Source organism: Barbus barbus (assembly GCF_936440315.1).
Source record: "Barbus barbus genome assembly, chromosome: 26".
Classification (NCBI taxonomy): Eukaryota; Metazoa; Chordata; class Actinopteri; order Cypriniformes; family Cyprinidae; genus Barbus; species Barbus barbus.
Window position 1 is genome coordinate 13,552,235 of NC_136754.1, and position 16,133 is coordinate 13,568,367.

The window sequence follows — 16,133 nt, forward strand, 5'->3', positions numbered from 1 at the left end:
ACCAATCTGTGTTTCTATAAGATCCTGGGATGAAGTGCAAATAACTTCAGATGATTTTTCCATCTATTCTGAGAAAAACTAATTTCAGATAATCAGACATACGATTCTGTCAGCCAGTCAATTTATCTATCAGAAATAACCACATATATTGTTTCGAACTATGTATCTACAGACAGATAGATAGACTTAACCACAAAGACTGAGATTTCAATTCTGAATGACAATTTTATTTATATAAAACATAAGAAAATGGATGAATGGAAAACTAAATAAACCCTCTTCAACAGAAACAGTTGTGGTAGAGTCTTTATTGGAATACATACTCACTGTTTTACATCGAAGACATAAATAACATTTAATATTACTCTGTGAACTGTTTTGATCACTTAATGTGGTTTTATTATAAGGACGCATAACTTTACACAATGACGTAGAGCACAACAAAGAATAAATCATAAATTTAGGGTTCAGTACATCAACTCAGCTTTTGTTTACCATGTTCATTCTATATAGCACAGATTTACATTCACACCAAGAACACAGGATCAGACACACTGTCTCACACACAAGCACAGGAGCACTTCAGCTTCGGGCAGCCACGGCTGGAGTCGACTGCTCGGTGGACTGCAACTGCTTCCCCAGGTACTCCCTGAAAAAATAAATAAATAAAGACCACAGAATGATTATGCCTGTTTATCTTTTGAACACCTCTGATATGCACCTCTTTGTATTTACGGATATTCCTCAAGCCTTTATGGAAGCAAAATAGCAGGTTTTTGAGCTGCCACTTTAAGCTCGGTGAGAGAAAAAAGAAAAAGAAAATGTCATGCGTGTGGAAAGAGGTGATTACAAAAGACATGCAAGTTTGATCACAGCGTTTTCCACCACAGCTGTTTCTCCAATCTAACTATATTCAATTCACCCTGCCTTCTTGCATAAGCTTCACAAGATTCGATTTCTTCCTCTTTGATTACTGAAAATGCCATTTCACCAGAATGGAGTTCATTCTGAATGGCACCTGTGGTTTCTCAACTCTTGGGAAATGCTATCTGTCATTAAATCCTTTCAAAGTGTCCTCCATCTTGATGTCAAGCCAAAGCCGTCAGCGTTTCCTGTCTTTATGTCAAACCTCGTAACAGTTTCTCCTTAACTGTGACCTTTTTTAAGCGTTGTGCTTTACTTCAGGCCTCAGGTGCTTCAGAGAGGATTGCACAGCTTATCAAGGAGCATACAATTCAGAAACGATACACAATAGATGCCTCATATCTCACACCATTCATGTCAGAATAAACAGTATCCAAGAAAGCAATTACCACCAAGTCTTTACCAATTCTTCCGAGTTCAGAGACAACTATGTGAGTTCAGGTCTTCTTTTTCTTTATGGGCAAATTGGCTACATTAGCACACACCTGTCATTCATTAATTGTCATTTCTGGCAGCTTGTCAAACAGCTACTGGGTTTGACTTCAGCATATCAGCTGATATTTGCATGGAAACAAAGCAGATAAGCAGCGCGCTATTGTACATCAGTGGCGAGATGGAAGGAGAGAATCAGAGGGCTGATTCATTGGGGACTCAGCAAAAGAGATAAAACAGCATAAAATATGAGGAATAATAACAGCTTGACCGCCAATTTGTATATTAATTGAGCTAATATGTTCACAGCTAGCTCGCAAAACAAGGGTTTGTTATGGAGATATGCAGTATTAAGTAACTGCAGAGCAGGGTTTCCAAAGTGGAACTGCAGGGGGTTTGTGAGTTAATGAAAAGCTAAAAAAAATTATTAAGCCATAAAATGTAAAAATTTAAATAATAATTAATTCAAATAAAACTGAAATCTCAAAATCTGATGCCCTGCATGACTGAAGCACGGCACTGTGTTCATTTACACACAAGCAGCTCATGTATTCAACTTTTTGGTTCAGAGTAAATGCTGCTTAATATAAACAAATACATTTGGAGACACACCATGGATCACTTTATTTTCACATTTCACATATTTCCAAACATTTTTGTGGATATAAGTTTTCAGCATTACACCAGATGGGTAACAAGAATTCTCAATATTAACTAGTTGCATGCTTATTATTATCATATTGGCTGATTATTAGTACTTAAAAAGCACATATTCTGCACGATCATATTCAACATCCCTTATCCTACCCAATACCTAAACTTAGCAACTACCTTACTAACTATAAATAAGCAGCAAATTAGGGAGTTTGAGGCTAAATGTTTACCTGAATGCCATGTGACATTAACTGGCATAAAAGAAACATTAATCATGAATGCATTGTTAAATTGTCAAAATTAGAATTAATAATCTCAGGGTTACTTCAAGAACATTTTGGCTGATAAAAAGTTTAGAAATCCCAGTTGTAGAGAAAAGTGCCTGAAATCGAATGTACTTAATGTTGAATTCAGGCACCATAAGTTCATCAAATGATAGAGCTTTTCTATGGACAGAAGCTGAGCTAATAGTTTACACATGGATAATTGAATATTAATGTCAGATTAGTTGCACTGCTTTGTGCTAATTGAAGTAAAGCTTCAAGCTAATATAAAGATCAGCAGTAGATGACATTCATATATTAAAATGCCCTATAAAAACTTTCATAAAGGTCTTCATTTTAAAGGGTAAAATGGCCCCTCATCTTATGAATAAAAAAAGAAAAATGTAGAAATATTAGTGCAGTCTAAAATGGGTATGCAGAAAAACATTAACTCACAAATGAATCATTATACTGAAATCTACTTTCATTTCCTACCAAAAAGCACTATGAGTCATAATTTAGCAAGTTCTCCCAGGTTTAAAATAGACTTTGTATCTTACATTTTCAGTGTGGTCTCAGAATTTTAGACTGAATGCCATCGGGAAAAACCCCCCCAAAAAAACACAAACACAGTCCTCCAGAACAAACAGGACACAGACAACAATCAGACTGAAGCAAAGTCTCCACTGGGTTCAATCAGCTGCACTTTGCATTCAATTTTCTGCCAAACCTGCAATCGACCCAAACCACAAGATGTATGTGAGGGTCACGGTGTCAGCATGATGACTTCAAGAGACTCTTAACTTTTTCTTCACTGACACCTTATACTGATTCCTTCATTTTGTTCAATGTCAAGGTCTTATAACAAACAGCAAGAAATTTTAGCTGACCTGCCAAAGGCAAGTTTTCATCCTCATTCATCCCGAATATACAGCGAGAGCCGGTAGACTCATCCATACGCTTGACTATGTCTGTGGCCTTATTCATTCAACCTGTGGTAAATACGACTATGACCCATGGCGACCTTGTGTTTGAAGAGCTGTGGCTGATTTTGAAAGCTGAAAAGAAAGAGACAACTCTGCTGTAAAATTCATAACTGAAGAGCTGATTAACAATCTACCTGCGTCCTCAGGTGTCTGAGACTTTAATGACTAAAAGGATTCAAATGAATGCTCTATTACTCTGTGGACTGGAGCTTCTAGAATTATCCATTTTAAGAGTTCCTGAGTTCAAGAAAAGGTAATACTGAATTCTCAAGGCATGGCACCACTGTCTCATGATGAAAGTTAAGGAATATTATAAAGTCTTTAGAAATGGTACTTCGAAAGTATAGAAAGTATACTTTATTCTGTTTGGAATTAAAGGGCCAGTGCACATGATTAAAATTTCTGTAAATGTGCCAGTTTAGTTATTACAGCTAATTTGCTAATGTAATCTCTTTTAAATTTTCAGATTTTAACAGAATTTTTTAGATCATGATTTACACTAAATGAGTGACAGGTTTTACATTTTAAATTTTTCTCTCATGCACTTTTAAAGCATGTTGGTATACTGAATGGACAAGATGTCCAAATAATAACATACATTAGAAATCAATTAGGTATAAGATAATCAGACTTAGGGTAATCGTGGCCTAATGGTTAGAGAGTCGGACTCGTAATCCAAAGGTTGCGGGTTCGAGTCTCGGGCCAGCAGGGTTTGTAGGTTGGGGGAGTGAATGTCCAGCGCTCTCTCCACCCTCAATACCACGACTGAGGTGCCCTTGAGCAAGGCACCAAACCCCCAACTGCTCCCCGGGCGCCGCAGCATAAATGGCTGCCCACTGCTCCGGGTGTGTGTTCACGGTGTGTGTGTGTTCACTGCTGTGTGTGTGCACGTTGGATGGGTTAAATGCAGAGCACGAATTCCGAGTATGGGTCACCATACTTGGCAGTATGTCACTTCACTTCACTTCATAATTAACTATTCTATATTCATATTTACTACCATTCTAACTTTTTTTTTAAAGAAATTAAAAAAAAAATTTTCAGCAAGTATGGATTACCTTGATAAAAAGTGACAGTAAAGACATGTATAATGTTACAAAAGATTTACATTTCAAATAAATGTTTTGTGTTCATCATAGAATCTTGGGAAAGGTATCATGGTCTCCACAAAAATGTGACCCTGGACCACAAAAGCAGTCATAAGGGTCAATTTTCTGAAATTGAGATTTATACATCATCTGACTAAGTAAGCTTTCCATTGATGTATGGTTTGTTAGGACAATATTTGGACGAGATACAACCATTTGAAAATCTGGAATATGAGGGTACAAAAAAATTTTAATATTGAGAAGATCGCTTTTAAAGTCCTTAGCAATGCATATTACTAATCAGAAATTAACTTTTGATATATTTACAATAGGAAATATATAAAATATCTTCATGGAACATGATCTTTACTTAATATCCTGATTTTTGACAAAAGAAAAATCTATAATTTTGTCCCAAACAATGTATTGTTGGCTATTGCCATTCGTGCTACGACTGGTTTTGTGGTGCAGGGTCAACCACAATTATTATATGAAATAATAATAAAAAAAAAAATTTTGTGCACCAAATCAGCATATTAGACTGATTTCTGAAGGATCATGTGACACTGAAGACTGGAGTAATGGCTGCTGTAAATATTGTCATCAAAGAAATTAAATAACATAATAAAATATATTAAATAGAATGTCTTGAATTTGAATGTCTATGCCATTTTTCCACATCTATCTATCTATCTATCTATCTATCTAGACGGTCTGTTATAAAATAATATAATGTCTTAAACCTGGATGTCTATGCAATTTCTCTTCACATTTTTCCACATTCACAGTATAAATTATTTCTAAATGATAAAGATATGACGCACATAACATAGAAAAGGTGTAATCATCTTTGGTCTTGTTTTGCAGTGAACTCTTGATTAATTTTTTCTGTTATTCCGATCAGGATTTCATTTCCGAATAAAATTAAGTTTCATAACAGCGAAGCATATCTGAGAGATATCACGCTAAGCTGCATCATGCAGACCGCAGATGAAGTCCTTAAGTGCATAAAGGCTTGTGCAAAACAAACATGAAAAAAAAAATTGATTAAACACTGTGCCATCCAACATCTCAAGACTGCGGAGCTGCTGGCTGAATTTCTACACACGCACAGCGGCACACCTCCAGGGGTTAACCCAGACGGTACAGATACAATAAGCTAACAGCGTGCAAAGTCGGCCATCTAGAACTGTGCCAACTAAAACATCTTCTCCTCCGGCTGTTGCCATGACACCAAACAGTCTCTATGGAGTGAGAATGGGAAAAAGCGACAGCCATAGTGTGGTGGCAGCACCACATCTCTCAAGGGGAAAATAAACTCTACGCACACACACTTTTTTTTTTTGTTATTTTCTGTATCCAACTCAGAGTAAAAAAAAAGCTCTACACCCCCCAAAAAACCCAACAACAACAAAGAAAAAGAACCTTTTAGTATCTTTACACAAAAAAACATGAAGACAACGTGTTATGAAAAAAAATGCCATGGAAACCAGATGTTCGTCATTGAAACATCATCTCAAAACCAATATAAAAATCTCTCGAGAAGAGTACAGCAAAAGGAAATGGCACTCGTGGATGCAACTGGATTGCAAAGATGGCATTTGAGAAGAAGCAGTGAAAGGCCATTATTGTATGGCTCTTCTGAAGAGCACCTTGGAAACCAAGTTCACCAAATCTTAACTCAATCATCCGGCTATTACATCCCCTGTAATTTCCTCCTCCAATTAAGAATACAAATAAGAGTTGGCCTTCACCTCCCTTCAGATTTTCATATAATACATGCACTCTCTGCCTCTTCAGCCCAATTGCCATTTTTAATAGTTCGCTTTTAACTCTGGGTCCATATCTGAGAGACTTGAATCAAGATGCAACCATTACATTATTCCAGAGAACAATTAAAACTTACTGCTCTGCTTGCTTTTTATCCTCCTTTTTGGTGGTGACATACTAAGCTTTACGTCAAACCGCTTCAAAATTATGCACAATTAATTCAGAAAATTACATTTGAGCCATTTAGCTAATGGTTAGTAATTGCCACGATCCACTGAGTCAGAAATAGCAGATGGAACTGTTCCTAAGCAAGGAAATGAAAACGCTATTGAAATCATCATACATATACATATACACATATATATATACATATATATACACATATACACCTATATAAAACCCTCTGTCTGGGTTCACAGTATAAATACTAAGAAACAAATTCTTCCCTGAGCATCGGCCTCCATAAATTTATTTCTCCTGCAGTGTGGCCGATGATAAAGATGAATTATTCGGAGATACTTTATGGAGCGTGTTACCACATTCTCCCTATGCAGGAGATCTATACCATTCAGGCAGCATTTAAAGTGACTTGTATTCTGCTCAATTTGGCGCTAAACTTTAAATTTAAAGGCTGATTTAAAGCCACTGTAATGAAACGCTGACAGCAAAAAATTACTCTTCATGACACCTCTGAATGTACACCAGCAGACGTCTATTGTGCTCTAAACACGCATGCTGTGCGCCGTGGCCTTTGAGGTTTATCATCCCTGTTTAAAGAGTAATCTGAAGCTCCTAAGGATGAATGCAGACACAATAATGAGCTACTAGTGTTAGGCTGTGTTTGTTCTATCTGAATCTGAGCAAGTGCCTCGTCTGCCTTGATTCAACAGTTCGCCGCTCTGACAAACACATCGAACATGCATGGAGAAGTTAATCATGGTATTTTCTACTTATTCTGTGCCCTGGGTCTTAATCAAAGATCAACTAACGCTGAAAAGACACAATGGCCACTGAATAATTCATTATATTATGCAATGCTGAAGTGAGAAAATTACTACTGCATGGCAAAGAGAGATTAGGAGAAAGCTCTATTCTAGGTCACTATTGAGGGCAATGTTGTGTCAGGCACAAACACTGGGGCTGTTTTGCCTAAGGAATAAATACAACAATCAGAACTGCTGTGAAGATATTAGGTTAAAGAGATTAAATTTTTGTGTGAATATCCTGTAAATAAATATATAATAGCAACATGTAATAAATAAGTGCTGAACATAAATTTTGGATTCATTAATGCATATGAAGTTGAACATACCAGTTATGCACCATGAGCTTCTGAACAGCCAGCAGGGCATTATAGCGGACAAGCTGGTCTTCATGATGCATGTGGTTCATCACTAGTTGTTTACCACCCAGCTGTTCGATCACCCTAAAGGACAGAGAAGCCGAGAGATGCAGTTCCAGATTATTATGTTCTGCAAGATGGGTAATAACACAGGGCCTCTATGCCTTTCAAATTTAACTCTGGGAATAACAGAACAACAGCTGCATTATTTCTGGAAATTCCAATCATTAAAATGAAAAGGCATTTCAGTGCTCAAAAAGCCTTCATCATCAGCTCAAATAGTCCTTATTTTTAAATAAAAAAAAAAAATTTTCCAAAGAAAATGTGACAAAAATGTGAATGTAACATTTTATAAAAAAAAATGAAGGAAAACATTAGTCATTCTTGCAAAACTTGCAACCATGCTAGGATGATAATGTGCCCTTTTAAGAATGTTGCATGTAAAGTAAATAAATAAATAAGAATTGACAATTCTGAAATGAACATTTTATAAAAATGTAATAATTTTTCATAATTTTTTCATTCTTTAAAATCATATCAGTAACACCACAAAATGTTCAATTTTACACAGTCAATTTTAATTTGATTCGTTGATGCAGCTAGAAATATTCAGAGGGGAAGTGTCAACAAATGAATCCTTTCAAAATAAAACAAAATTATTAGAGCTGTTATTCAAGCACCCTCAAAGCCTGAGCTGCATTTTTATCAGGTTCCAAAATCAGACTCTCGTTGATGCTTTGTGAAAGATTCCACAAGAGCTCAAGCTTATCTAACAGCGCTTTCTAAGAACTGCTAAATGGCACTTACAATTTTCCATTTAAAGTCATTTTGAACTTGATCTGAAATGTTCACGGTAGAAAAATGTTGCCTTATGTAAGAAATATTATTGACAAAACCAATATGCTCCCACTTGAGGGCTGTCTGTACTATAGATACAGATAGACAGACAGACAGACAGACAGACAGAAGGATAGAATGACAAAAGGACAGATAGATAGATGGATAGTAGCCATAGTCACTGCTTGAAGAACACAAAAGGGAAAAATATCTCGGCACTTGTCGCAAAATTAATGCAATTCTTTTGGACAACTGCTCACCTGCAGAAGCTAATTTGTTCTGGAGTGGTCTAATTACAGGGTTAGAACCAGAGCTGATGAAACCAACGAGTCCCTATAGATTCAGCGCGGTTTCTTTGAACGATGGGGGCGTTTTGAAGAGGAAAGTGAGAGTGTGCGTTATGAGAGGATGACCTCAGGTGGAGGATGGTCTGGATTGGAGAAGGTTAGCCACTCACAGCGGAGTTGGACACGAGTGGCGGATCACTCTACTTATAGAAGAAAACTATATATAGCGTTCTTAAGTCTAAAATTGATTGGCCGATCATGAATGCTACGTACCGACAATATAAATGGCAAGCTTGGGCAATATCTTGCAATAGGTCAGCCTTGGATGAGTTAGTATGCTGCTCTCTTTGAAGTGATGTAAGTGTAAATTGACACTGATATCATCGCATGCAAGCAGTTGCCACAGATGGTAATAACTCTTTTCAGAACTATAATCGCACAGAGCTACAGGATATTTGGGTACTAAGAAACAGTCTTAAAATTGTAGAGCCGCAGAGTAGGAGAGATGGTCATTTATGGATGAAGGAAACTCGCTCACCTCTTGCCACGAGGGTAATGTCTCACGTATTCCCCCACGTCGTGAGCTGCAACGGCAATAACCTGAGGGTCATCAGACACTTCCAACAACCTGGTCAGTATCCTGGCAGGAAGCACAAACACACAATCATTTCAGGCCCCCAAAAGCAATCAGTAACATCTCCAGGGCAACACTAAACCCATGCTGAGGAAATATATCCCAGGGTACTGTACAGCTGGAGATGTGGTGTCTACCACAGTCCAGGAAAACATTAAAGGTTCTGTTAGTTCAGTATGGGAAAACTGCAAAACAAGGTTTCCTTAAACAGTATTTATGCCTTGTTTTCCAGTAAAAAGATTTAAACATCAACCAGATACATCTAATAGAAAAGAATAATGGCTTGTTTTCAGAAAATATACAGTGGGCCCAAAAAACGTTAGATTTTTTAAATTGTTTTTGAAATAACTCTTATGTATATGCTTGCCAAGGCTGCATTTATTTGATCAGTAAAAACAACATTGTGAAATATTACAATTTAAAATAACTTTTATATATATATATATATATATATATATATATATATATATATATATATATATATATATATATATATATATATATATATATATATATATATTCTAAAATGTAATTTATTCCTGTGATGCAAAGCTGAATTTTCAACAGACGTTTTTTTAGTCTCCAGTGTCACATGATCCAACAGAAATCATTCTTATGTGTTATCCTGGCCACAATAAATAAATAAATCATAAATAGCACGGGTATATTTGTAGCAATAGCCAACAATATGATTTTATGCCAAAAATCATTAGGATATTATGTAAAGATCATATTCCATGGAGATATTTTGTATATTTCCTACCTTCAAAACGTAATTTTTGATTAGTAATATGCATTGCTAAGGACTTAATTTGGACAAATTTAAACCATACAAACCAACCATCAAAGGAAAGCTTATTTATTCAGCTTTCAGATGATGTATATATCTGAATTTCAAATAATTGACCCTTATGACTGGTTTTGTGGTCCAGGGTCACATTTGCTGATTTTAATGCATTCTAATGCATCCTTGTTGAATAGAAATATACATTCTGTGAGATTTACGATTTGTAATTCATCATAAATTATTGAAATATTTTTTTTTATGGATGTTGAGATATTTTCAACAAAAATACTGCTTAAGAAAATTATTTTGTAGTGAGCAATAAGCTTGTTGATCTGGGGAACATAATTTCAATCTATTTCTGCTCAAAAACAATCTCAAGTATGAGACGAGTCTCTATTGCATGAAAGCGTGAAATTATAACATTCGTGCAGAAAGGAGAGAGAGGGTTCAAGCGCTACAAATCACCTGCACACTGAGAGCAAGAGATGGAGGGGAAAAAAGGGATATGAACTGAAGTAAAACACAAATTGCAGAGGGCTGAAATGGAGCCTTGTGCTGATTGTGGAGAGGGTGGTGATGAGAGGAATGAGTTGAGTAGATTAGGATTTAAACGGAGCTGTCAAAAGGGTCGAGCTGACGCATGATTAAACTACTGAGAGACAATGAAAATGAGAGTTTCAACCGCTGATACTCGGCTTTGGTTTCAAATTGTGCGACGTTCACCAGGGAGGAGAGGAACACGCACAATGCGATGCAGACAGTAAAAACAACTTGTGTAAAAACAGTACAGTAGGTTCAAAACAGTAATTTAACCATTTGCCCAATATTGAAAAAATCATTTCAGTCCCTCTCTGAACACTTGACCCCTGCTAACATCTTTTTATTCTAAAAGCAGGGAGAACTGAAAACAATAATTATGACTGTTCACACATGTGAATGATATCAATTCACACAGCATGTATGTTTTAAAGCAGCCACATTCACATTAATATATTCTTAATCATCATTTTGTCTTCTTTTGTATTTATGGCCTTTGTTACTATTTTATGAAGAGGAGAGTGGAGAGAGTGCTAAAAGTAATGGGGGAAACAGTGAGGGAAATTGAGAAATCACAAGCATTCAATTTTTTTGTTGCAGCCACTGTATCTTGAATTAAGTCTTCTTGGGGTAAACTGGCAAACAGATTTTTCTGTCAACAATAAATTGACAACACTTAGTTGTCTTAATATCTATAGCAAGTTTGTGCTTCAAGTAAACGTGCTTCTTTATTTTAACAGGACAAGACCTGTGTATTTGTCTGTAAAAAAACAAAAAACAATCAGTTAAGAAAATATTATAAAATGGATCACTACAACTGTAAATTATGACTGGCCACTTGATAACAATTTTCACATTTAAAGTAATTACTGGTAATTAAACCAGTAAATTATATATAAATCTTTCAGCTTAAGTGGAAGTCACAATTAAGCATTTGTGGAGAAAGACAAAAAAATACTTCAAATATATTTTTGGCTGTTTTGTTATTTTTGAACAAATTTCAGCTTCAATCTCAAATTCTGTTGATTTTATTTAAAAATTCAGACAATAAATGAGATTTTCTATGACATTCTATGCTTTGGTGTGACAGAACACTGTAGATGCCAAAAAGCAAGTTATCTTTCCCTCTTTATTACTAGTTATAGCACATTTGAGAATAATGTTGCATTTTAAATGCCAGTGTCACTATCCACTAGGGCTGGGGGATATGTCAAAAATATCTTATCGATAATCGCCTTAATATACATTATGATATCCGATAATATCGTCTACCCAGGCCTCACCTCCACCATGCCCCGCCCCGCCCCTGCCGAGACAACATTGCCGACATACACCATAAACACACACCATGTTCAGTTTGGTCTTAATTATTGCCACATTAAAGTTTGGTTTTACTTTCCTTAGCTTGTTCTTAAACTAACAGAAAATATTCTGTTATGTTGGTGTTGCTAATAATTTCCACTCTGTTCTTATCAAATTTGTTCTTGAAATTAATTTTGTTTTGTGAGAAATGTTGAGGAAAAATAATAGACCCAATTTTAAGTTCATCATGCGCTTAAGTTGGACATTCTAGCAGTGAATTGTAAGAATGATAAATGTGTTTTGATGTCAGCCTAGTAATGTCTTGAATAAATATGCCTATTTTCCAATGTTTCTCTTTCTTTTTTGCATTATCGCCTAGACAAATTTCATGATGGTAAGTTTAATTTCCTTGATTATAACAATTGTAGCGTTGTTTTTAAACTTGTAGTCAAGCTATAACGTATTGTATGACAAAAATCATGTAGGGATTAAAAATGAATTCTGAGCAAAAACGTTAAAGTTTTTTTTTTCCTTTCTGGTAGCCTTGTTCGGAGGTCTCATTTGGCCCATTTTTAACTAAATAAAAATAACTGCTTTATTTATTTAGAAGCAGGAGTAATTAAAATAAAATTTTTGTATTTAAATTTTTATAATTTGTATTTTATTAATCAAAATACAACACCCACAATATAATATTCAGTGTTGGGCTGCCGAATCACCAAACGCGTGCATGTTGAGGGGCGAGCTGAAATATAGTACTATAATGTCTTCATCCATTTGCAAATTAATTAAGAATTTATAGTGCTATATCTCAGCTTAATTAAACATTATTATACTGTGTACACTGTTTAAAAAAATCTGTAAAAATAGGGCGCTATGTGCGCTGTATGAATAGGCTGTGAAGGAATTTGTGTATTTTAATTATAACTCACGTTTGTGGTATTTCATCATTATAGAGTCTATTTAAATAAATATTCAGAAATAAATGCAGTGTTACTATTAGTCTTTTTCTGCTTAACTTTAATTAAACTGCAGATCAAAATAGAATAAGGCTATACCCTAATTAAGGATAAATTACAGTGGTGTGAAAAAGTGTTGGCCCCCTTCCTGATTTTTTATTTTTTTGCATGTTTGTCACACTTTAATGTTTCAGATCAAACACATTTAAATATTAATCAAAGATAACAAGTAAACACAACATGCAGTTTTTGAATGAAGTTTTTTATTATGAAGGGAAAACAAAATCCAAACCTACATGGCCCTGTGTGAAAAAGTGCTTGCCCCTAAACCTAATAACTGGTTGGGCCACCCTTAGCAGCAACAACTGCAATCAAGCGTTTGTGATAACTTGCAATGAGTCTGTTACAGCGCTGTGGAGGAATTTTGGCCCACTCATCTTGGTAGAATTGTTGTAATTCAGCCACATTGGAGGGTTTGAGAGCATGAACCGCCTTTTTAAGGTCATGCCACAGCATCTGAATAGGATTCAGGTCAGGACTTTGACTACGCCACTCCAAAGTCTTCATTTAGTTTTTCTTCAGCCATTCAGATGTGGATTTGCTGGTGTGTTTTGGATCATTGTCCTGCTGCAGAACCCAAGTTCGCTTCAGCTTGAGGTCACGAACAGTTGGCCGGACATTGTCCTTCAGGATGTTTTGGTAGACAGCTGAATTCATGGTTCTATTTATCACGGCAAGTCTTCCAGGTCCTGAAGCAGCAAAACAGCCCCAGACCATCACACTACCACCACCATATTTTACTGCTGGTATGATGTTCCTTTTCTGAAATGCTGTGTTACTTTTACGCCAGATGTAATGGGACACACACCTTCCAAAATGTTCAACTTTTATCTGGTCAGTCCACAGAGTATTTTCCCAAAAGTCTTGGGGATCATCAAGATGTTTTCTGGCAAAACTGAGACGAGCCTTTATGTTCTTTTTGCTCAGCAGCGGTTTTCGTCTTGGAACTCTGCCATGCAGGCCATTTTTGCCCAGTCTCTTTCTTATGGTGGAGTCATGAACACTGACCTTAACTGAGGCAAGTGAGGCCTGCAGTTCTTTAGATGTTGTTGTGGGGTCTTTTGTGACCTCTTGGATGAGTCGTCGCTGCACTCTTGGGGTAATTTTGGTCGGCCGGCCACCCCTGGGAAGGTTCACCACTGTTCCATGTTTTCGCCATTTGTGGATAAAGGCACTCACTGTGGTTCGCTGGAGTCCCAAAGCTTTAGAAATGGCTTTATAACCTTTTCCAGACTGATAGATCTCAATTACTTTCTCATTTGTTCCTGAATTTCTTTGGATCTCAACATGATGTGTAGCTTTTGAGGATCTTTTGGTCTACTTCACTTTGTCAGGCAGGTCCTATTTAAGTGAATTCTTGATTGCATATGTCGATTTGAATATGTAAGAATACGAAAAATCGAGCTCAGTCCAGTGTTCGCGTGCAGCACAGAAAACAGCTAGTGAGTGCAGAAGTGAGTTCTATTTCATCTTCTTGCAGTTGATTTTTTTAAAATGACAATAAATGCACATACAGAAATTGAGAAGCAGAATCTAAATTTAATTTTATAACAAGTAATTAGATTCCTGACCTTATGCGTCTGATCTGATTTCCAAAATTGGAATAGCTTTTCGATTCCCAACCCTCCTACTAAATTATTTCATTATTGCATGCAAAAAGACCTGTATGGTGACTATGGGGCTATATAAAATATTTTTTGCAATTTACTAGGTCTATTTATTTTTTTCCCGATAATGTCGATAATCGACATTATGCGATACTTACGAGACATCGTCGATATACGATAATGTCGTCATATCGCCCAGCCCTATTATCCACTGGTTGACACTGCAGCAAGTTATACAACAACCCACTGGACAGCCCTAATCCTAACACCAGATGCTTCTTACTTCAGCAGCTCGTAGTTCTTCTCGTTCAGGCGAACTGCATTTTCCCTCCAGAACTTCTCTGATTTGTGCACTGGACTCCACTCCAGACGGCCAGACTTCAGCTCAGAGCTGTACTCATCAAAAGAACTACAAGAGGAAGGAGGAAACAGTATAAATGTGAGGATAAAGAAACCTGTTGAAAAGATGTTGAGAGAGTATGTGGGCTTTACCTGAGATCCTGCATGCTCTCTCCCAGTCTTTCCAGGAGGTACTTGATGTCATCAGTGATGTCCTCATCATCATATTTCTGCTGGTCCAGGTTCTCCAGTTGTTTGAGCACTTTGCACTGGATCATGGCAAGAGCGTACTCCTGACGGGTTTCTCTCTCAGCAGACTTCTCCAGCAGGTTCTTCAGCAATAAACAAATATGAAACCTGTTAATTGTGTTATTGTAGAAAATATTCAAGTGGATAGCAAGCACTAGGAGTTCTGAAAATAATCTAAGCACAATTTATTTGGATTTCTAGAATAAAATCCATCAAATATGTTATCATGTCATCAAATATCAAGTATCATGTTACTGTTCTAAAGATCTGCTACTGAATCCATTATGTGTTATGCTTTTACAATATGGCTTGGTAATTTGTCTGTTAAATTTAGGTCACAACTTCAAAATGTGGTAATGTGTTAATAATCGGTATGGTGCCCCTAACTTCTCTTCAGGACATTTTTGAGAGGTCTGTAAAGAAGCAGAGCCTTACAAATTATTGGTGATCCAAGCCATATTCTCCATAAGAAGTATGAACTGATCCGTGTGTGTGTGTGTGTGTTTTATAACTTTGTCTTGAGTAGTCAAGAGAGCAGATTAACTTACAAATTTCTCCCTATGGAGAAATGAATGAAAACATACTGTGATGAATCAGAAATAGATATTGGTCACAATATTTAAATTATAACAATCATGTTCTTTTATCAGATTAAATTTGAAGGTGGATAGCATGTTACCATGGTGTTTAGTAATAAAGATGATATATATTCAAAATCAAAACAAAAGATGACCTTGAAGAAGTTTTACATTTTAGATCAACAGTGGTTGAAAAACTAACTTGAACCTTTAAGATCTGTCCTTGCCTTTTGCAGTCAAATGATTCAGTAAATTCAAGACTATTTTCCAGCAAGAGAGACACTGCAGAGCTTTGGAATAAATTACTATTTGAATGGTTGAGACTGTTGTAAAGAGAAAGTCAGTGCTTTAAATTTTAAATATGCATTTAACATTTTTTTTTTCAGTTTCTACTTTTAAAAAAGGGCAGGAAAGCTTTGTGCAACAACAAAGATGTTTTACTTGCACCCCTTTCGACAACCAAAAAATGAACCCCTGCACTGAGCAATGTGACTTGAA

General features: G+C 36.2%; 1 protein-coding gene across 4 annotated transcripts in view; it reads right to left on the reverse strand.

Moving 5' to 3' along the window:
- Window positions 1-208: 208 nt before the first annotated feature.
- Window positions 209-16,133, reverse strand: part of LOC306845714 (V-type proton ATPase subunit H) — a 36,594-nt gene continuing 20,669 nt past the window's right edge. For 2 of the 4 annotated variants that reach the window (XM_079378667.1, XM_079378665.1), the window contains 5 exons: window positions 14,962-15,140; window positions 14,753-14,878; window positions 9,122-9,223; window positions 7,430-7,543; window positions 209-649 (listed from right to left, as the gene is read on the reverse strand). In XM_079378667.1, coding sequence (XP_079234793.1) covers window positions 583-649; window positions 7,430-7,543; window positions 9,122-9,223; window positions 14,753-14,878; window positions 14,962-15,140 — 588 coding nt within the window. In that variant the 3' untranslated portion in view covers window positions 209-582. The remainder of the gene's footprint in view (window positions 650-7,429; window positions 7,544-9,121; window positions 9,224-14,752; window positions 14,879-14,961; window positions 15,141-16,133) is intronic. The other 2 variants (XM_079378666.1, XM_079378668.1) reach the window with 2 other exon arrangements.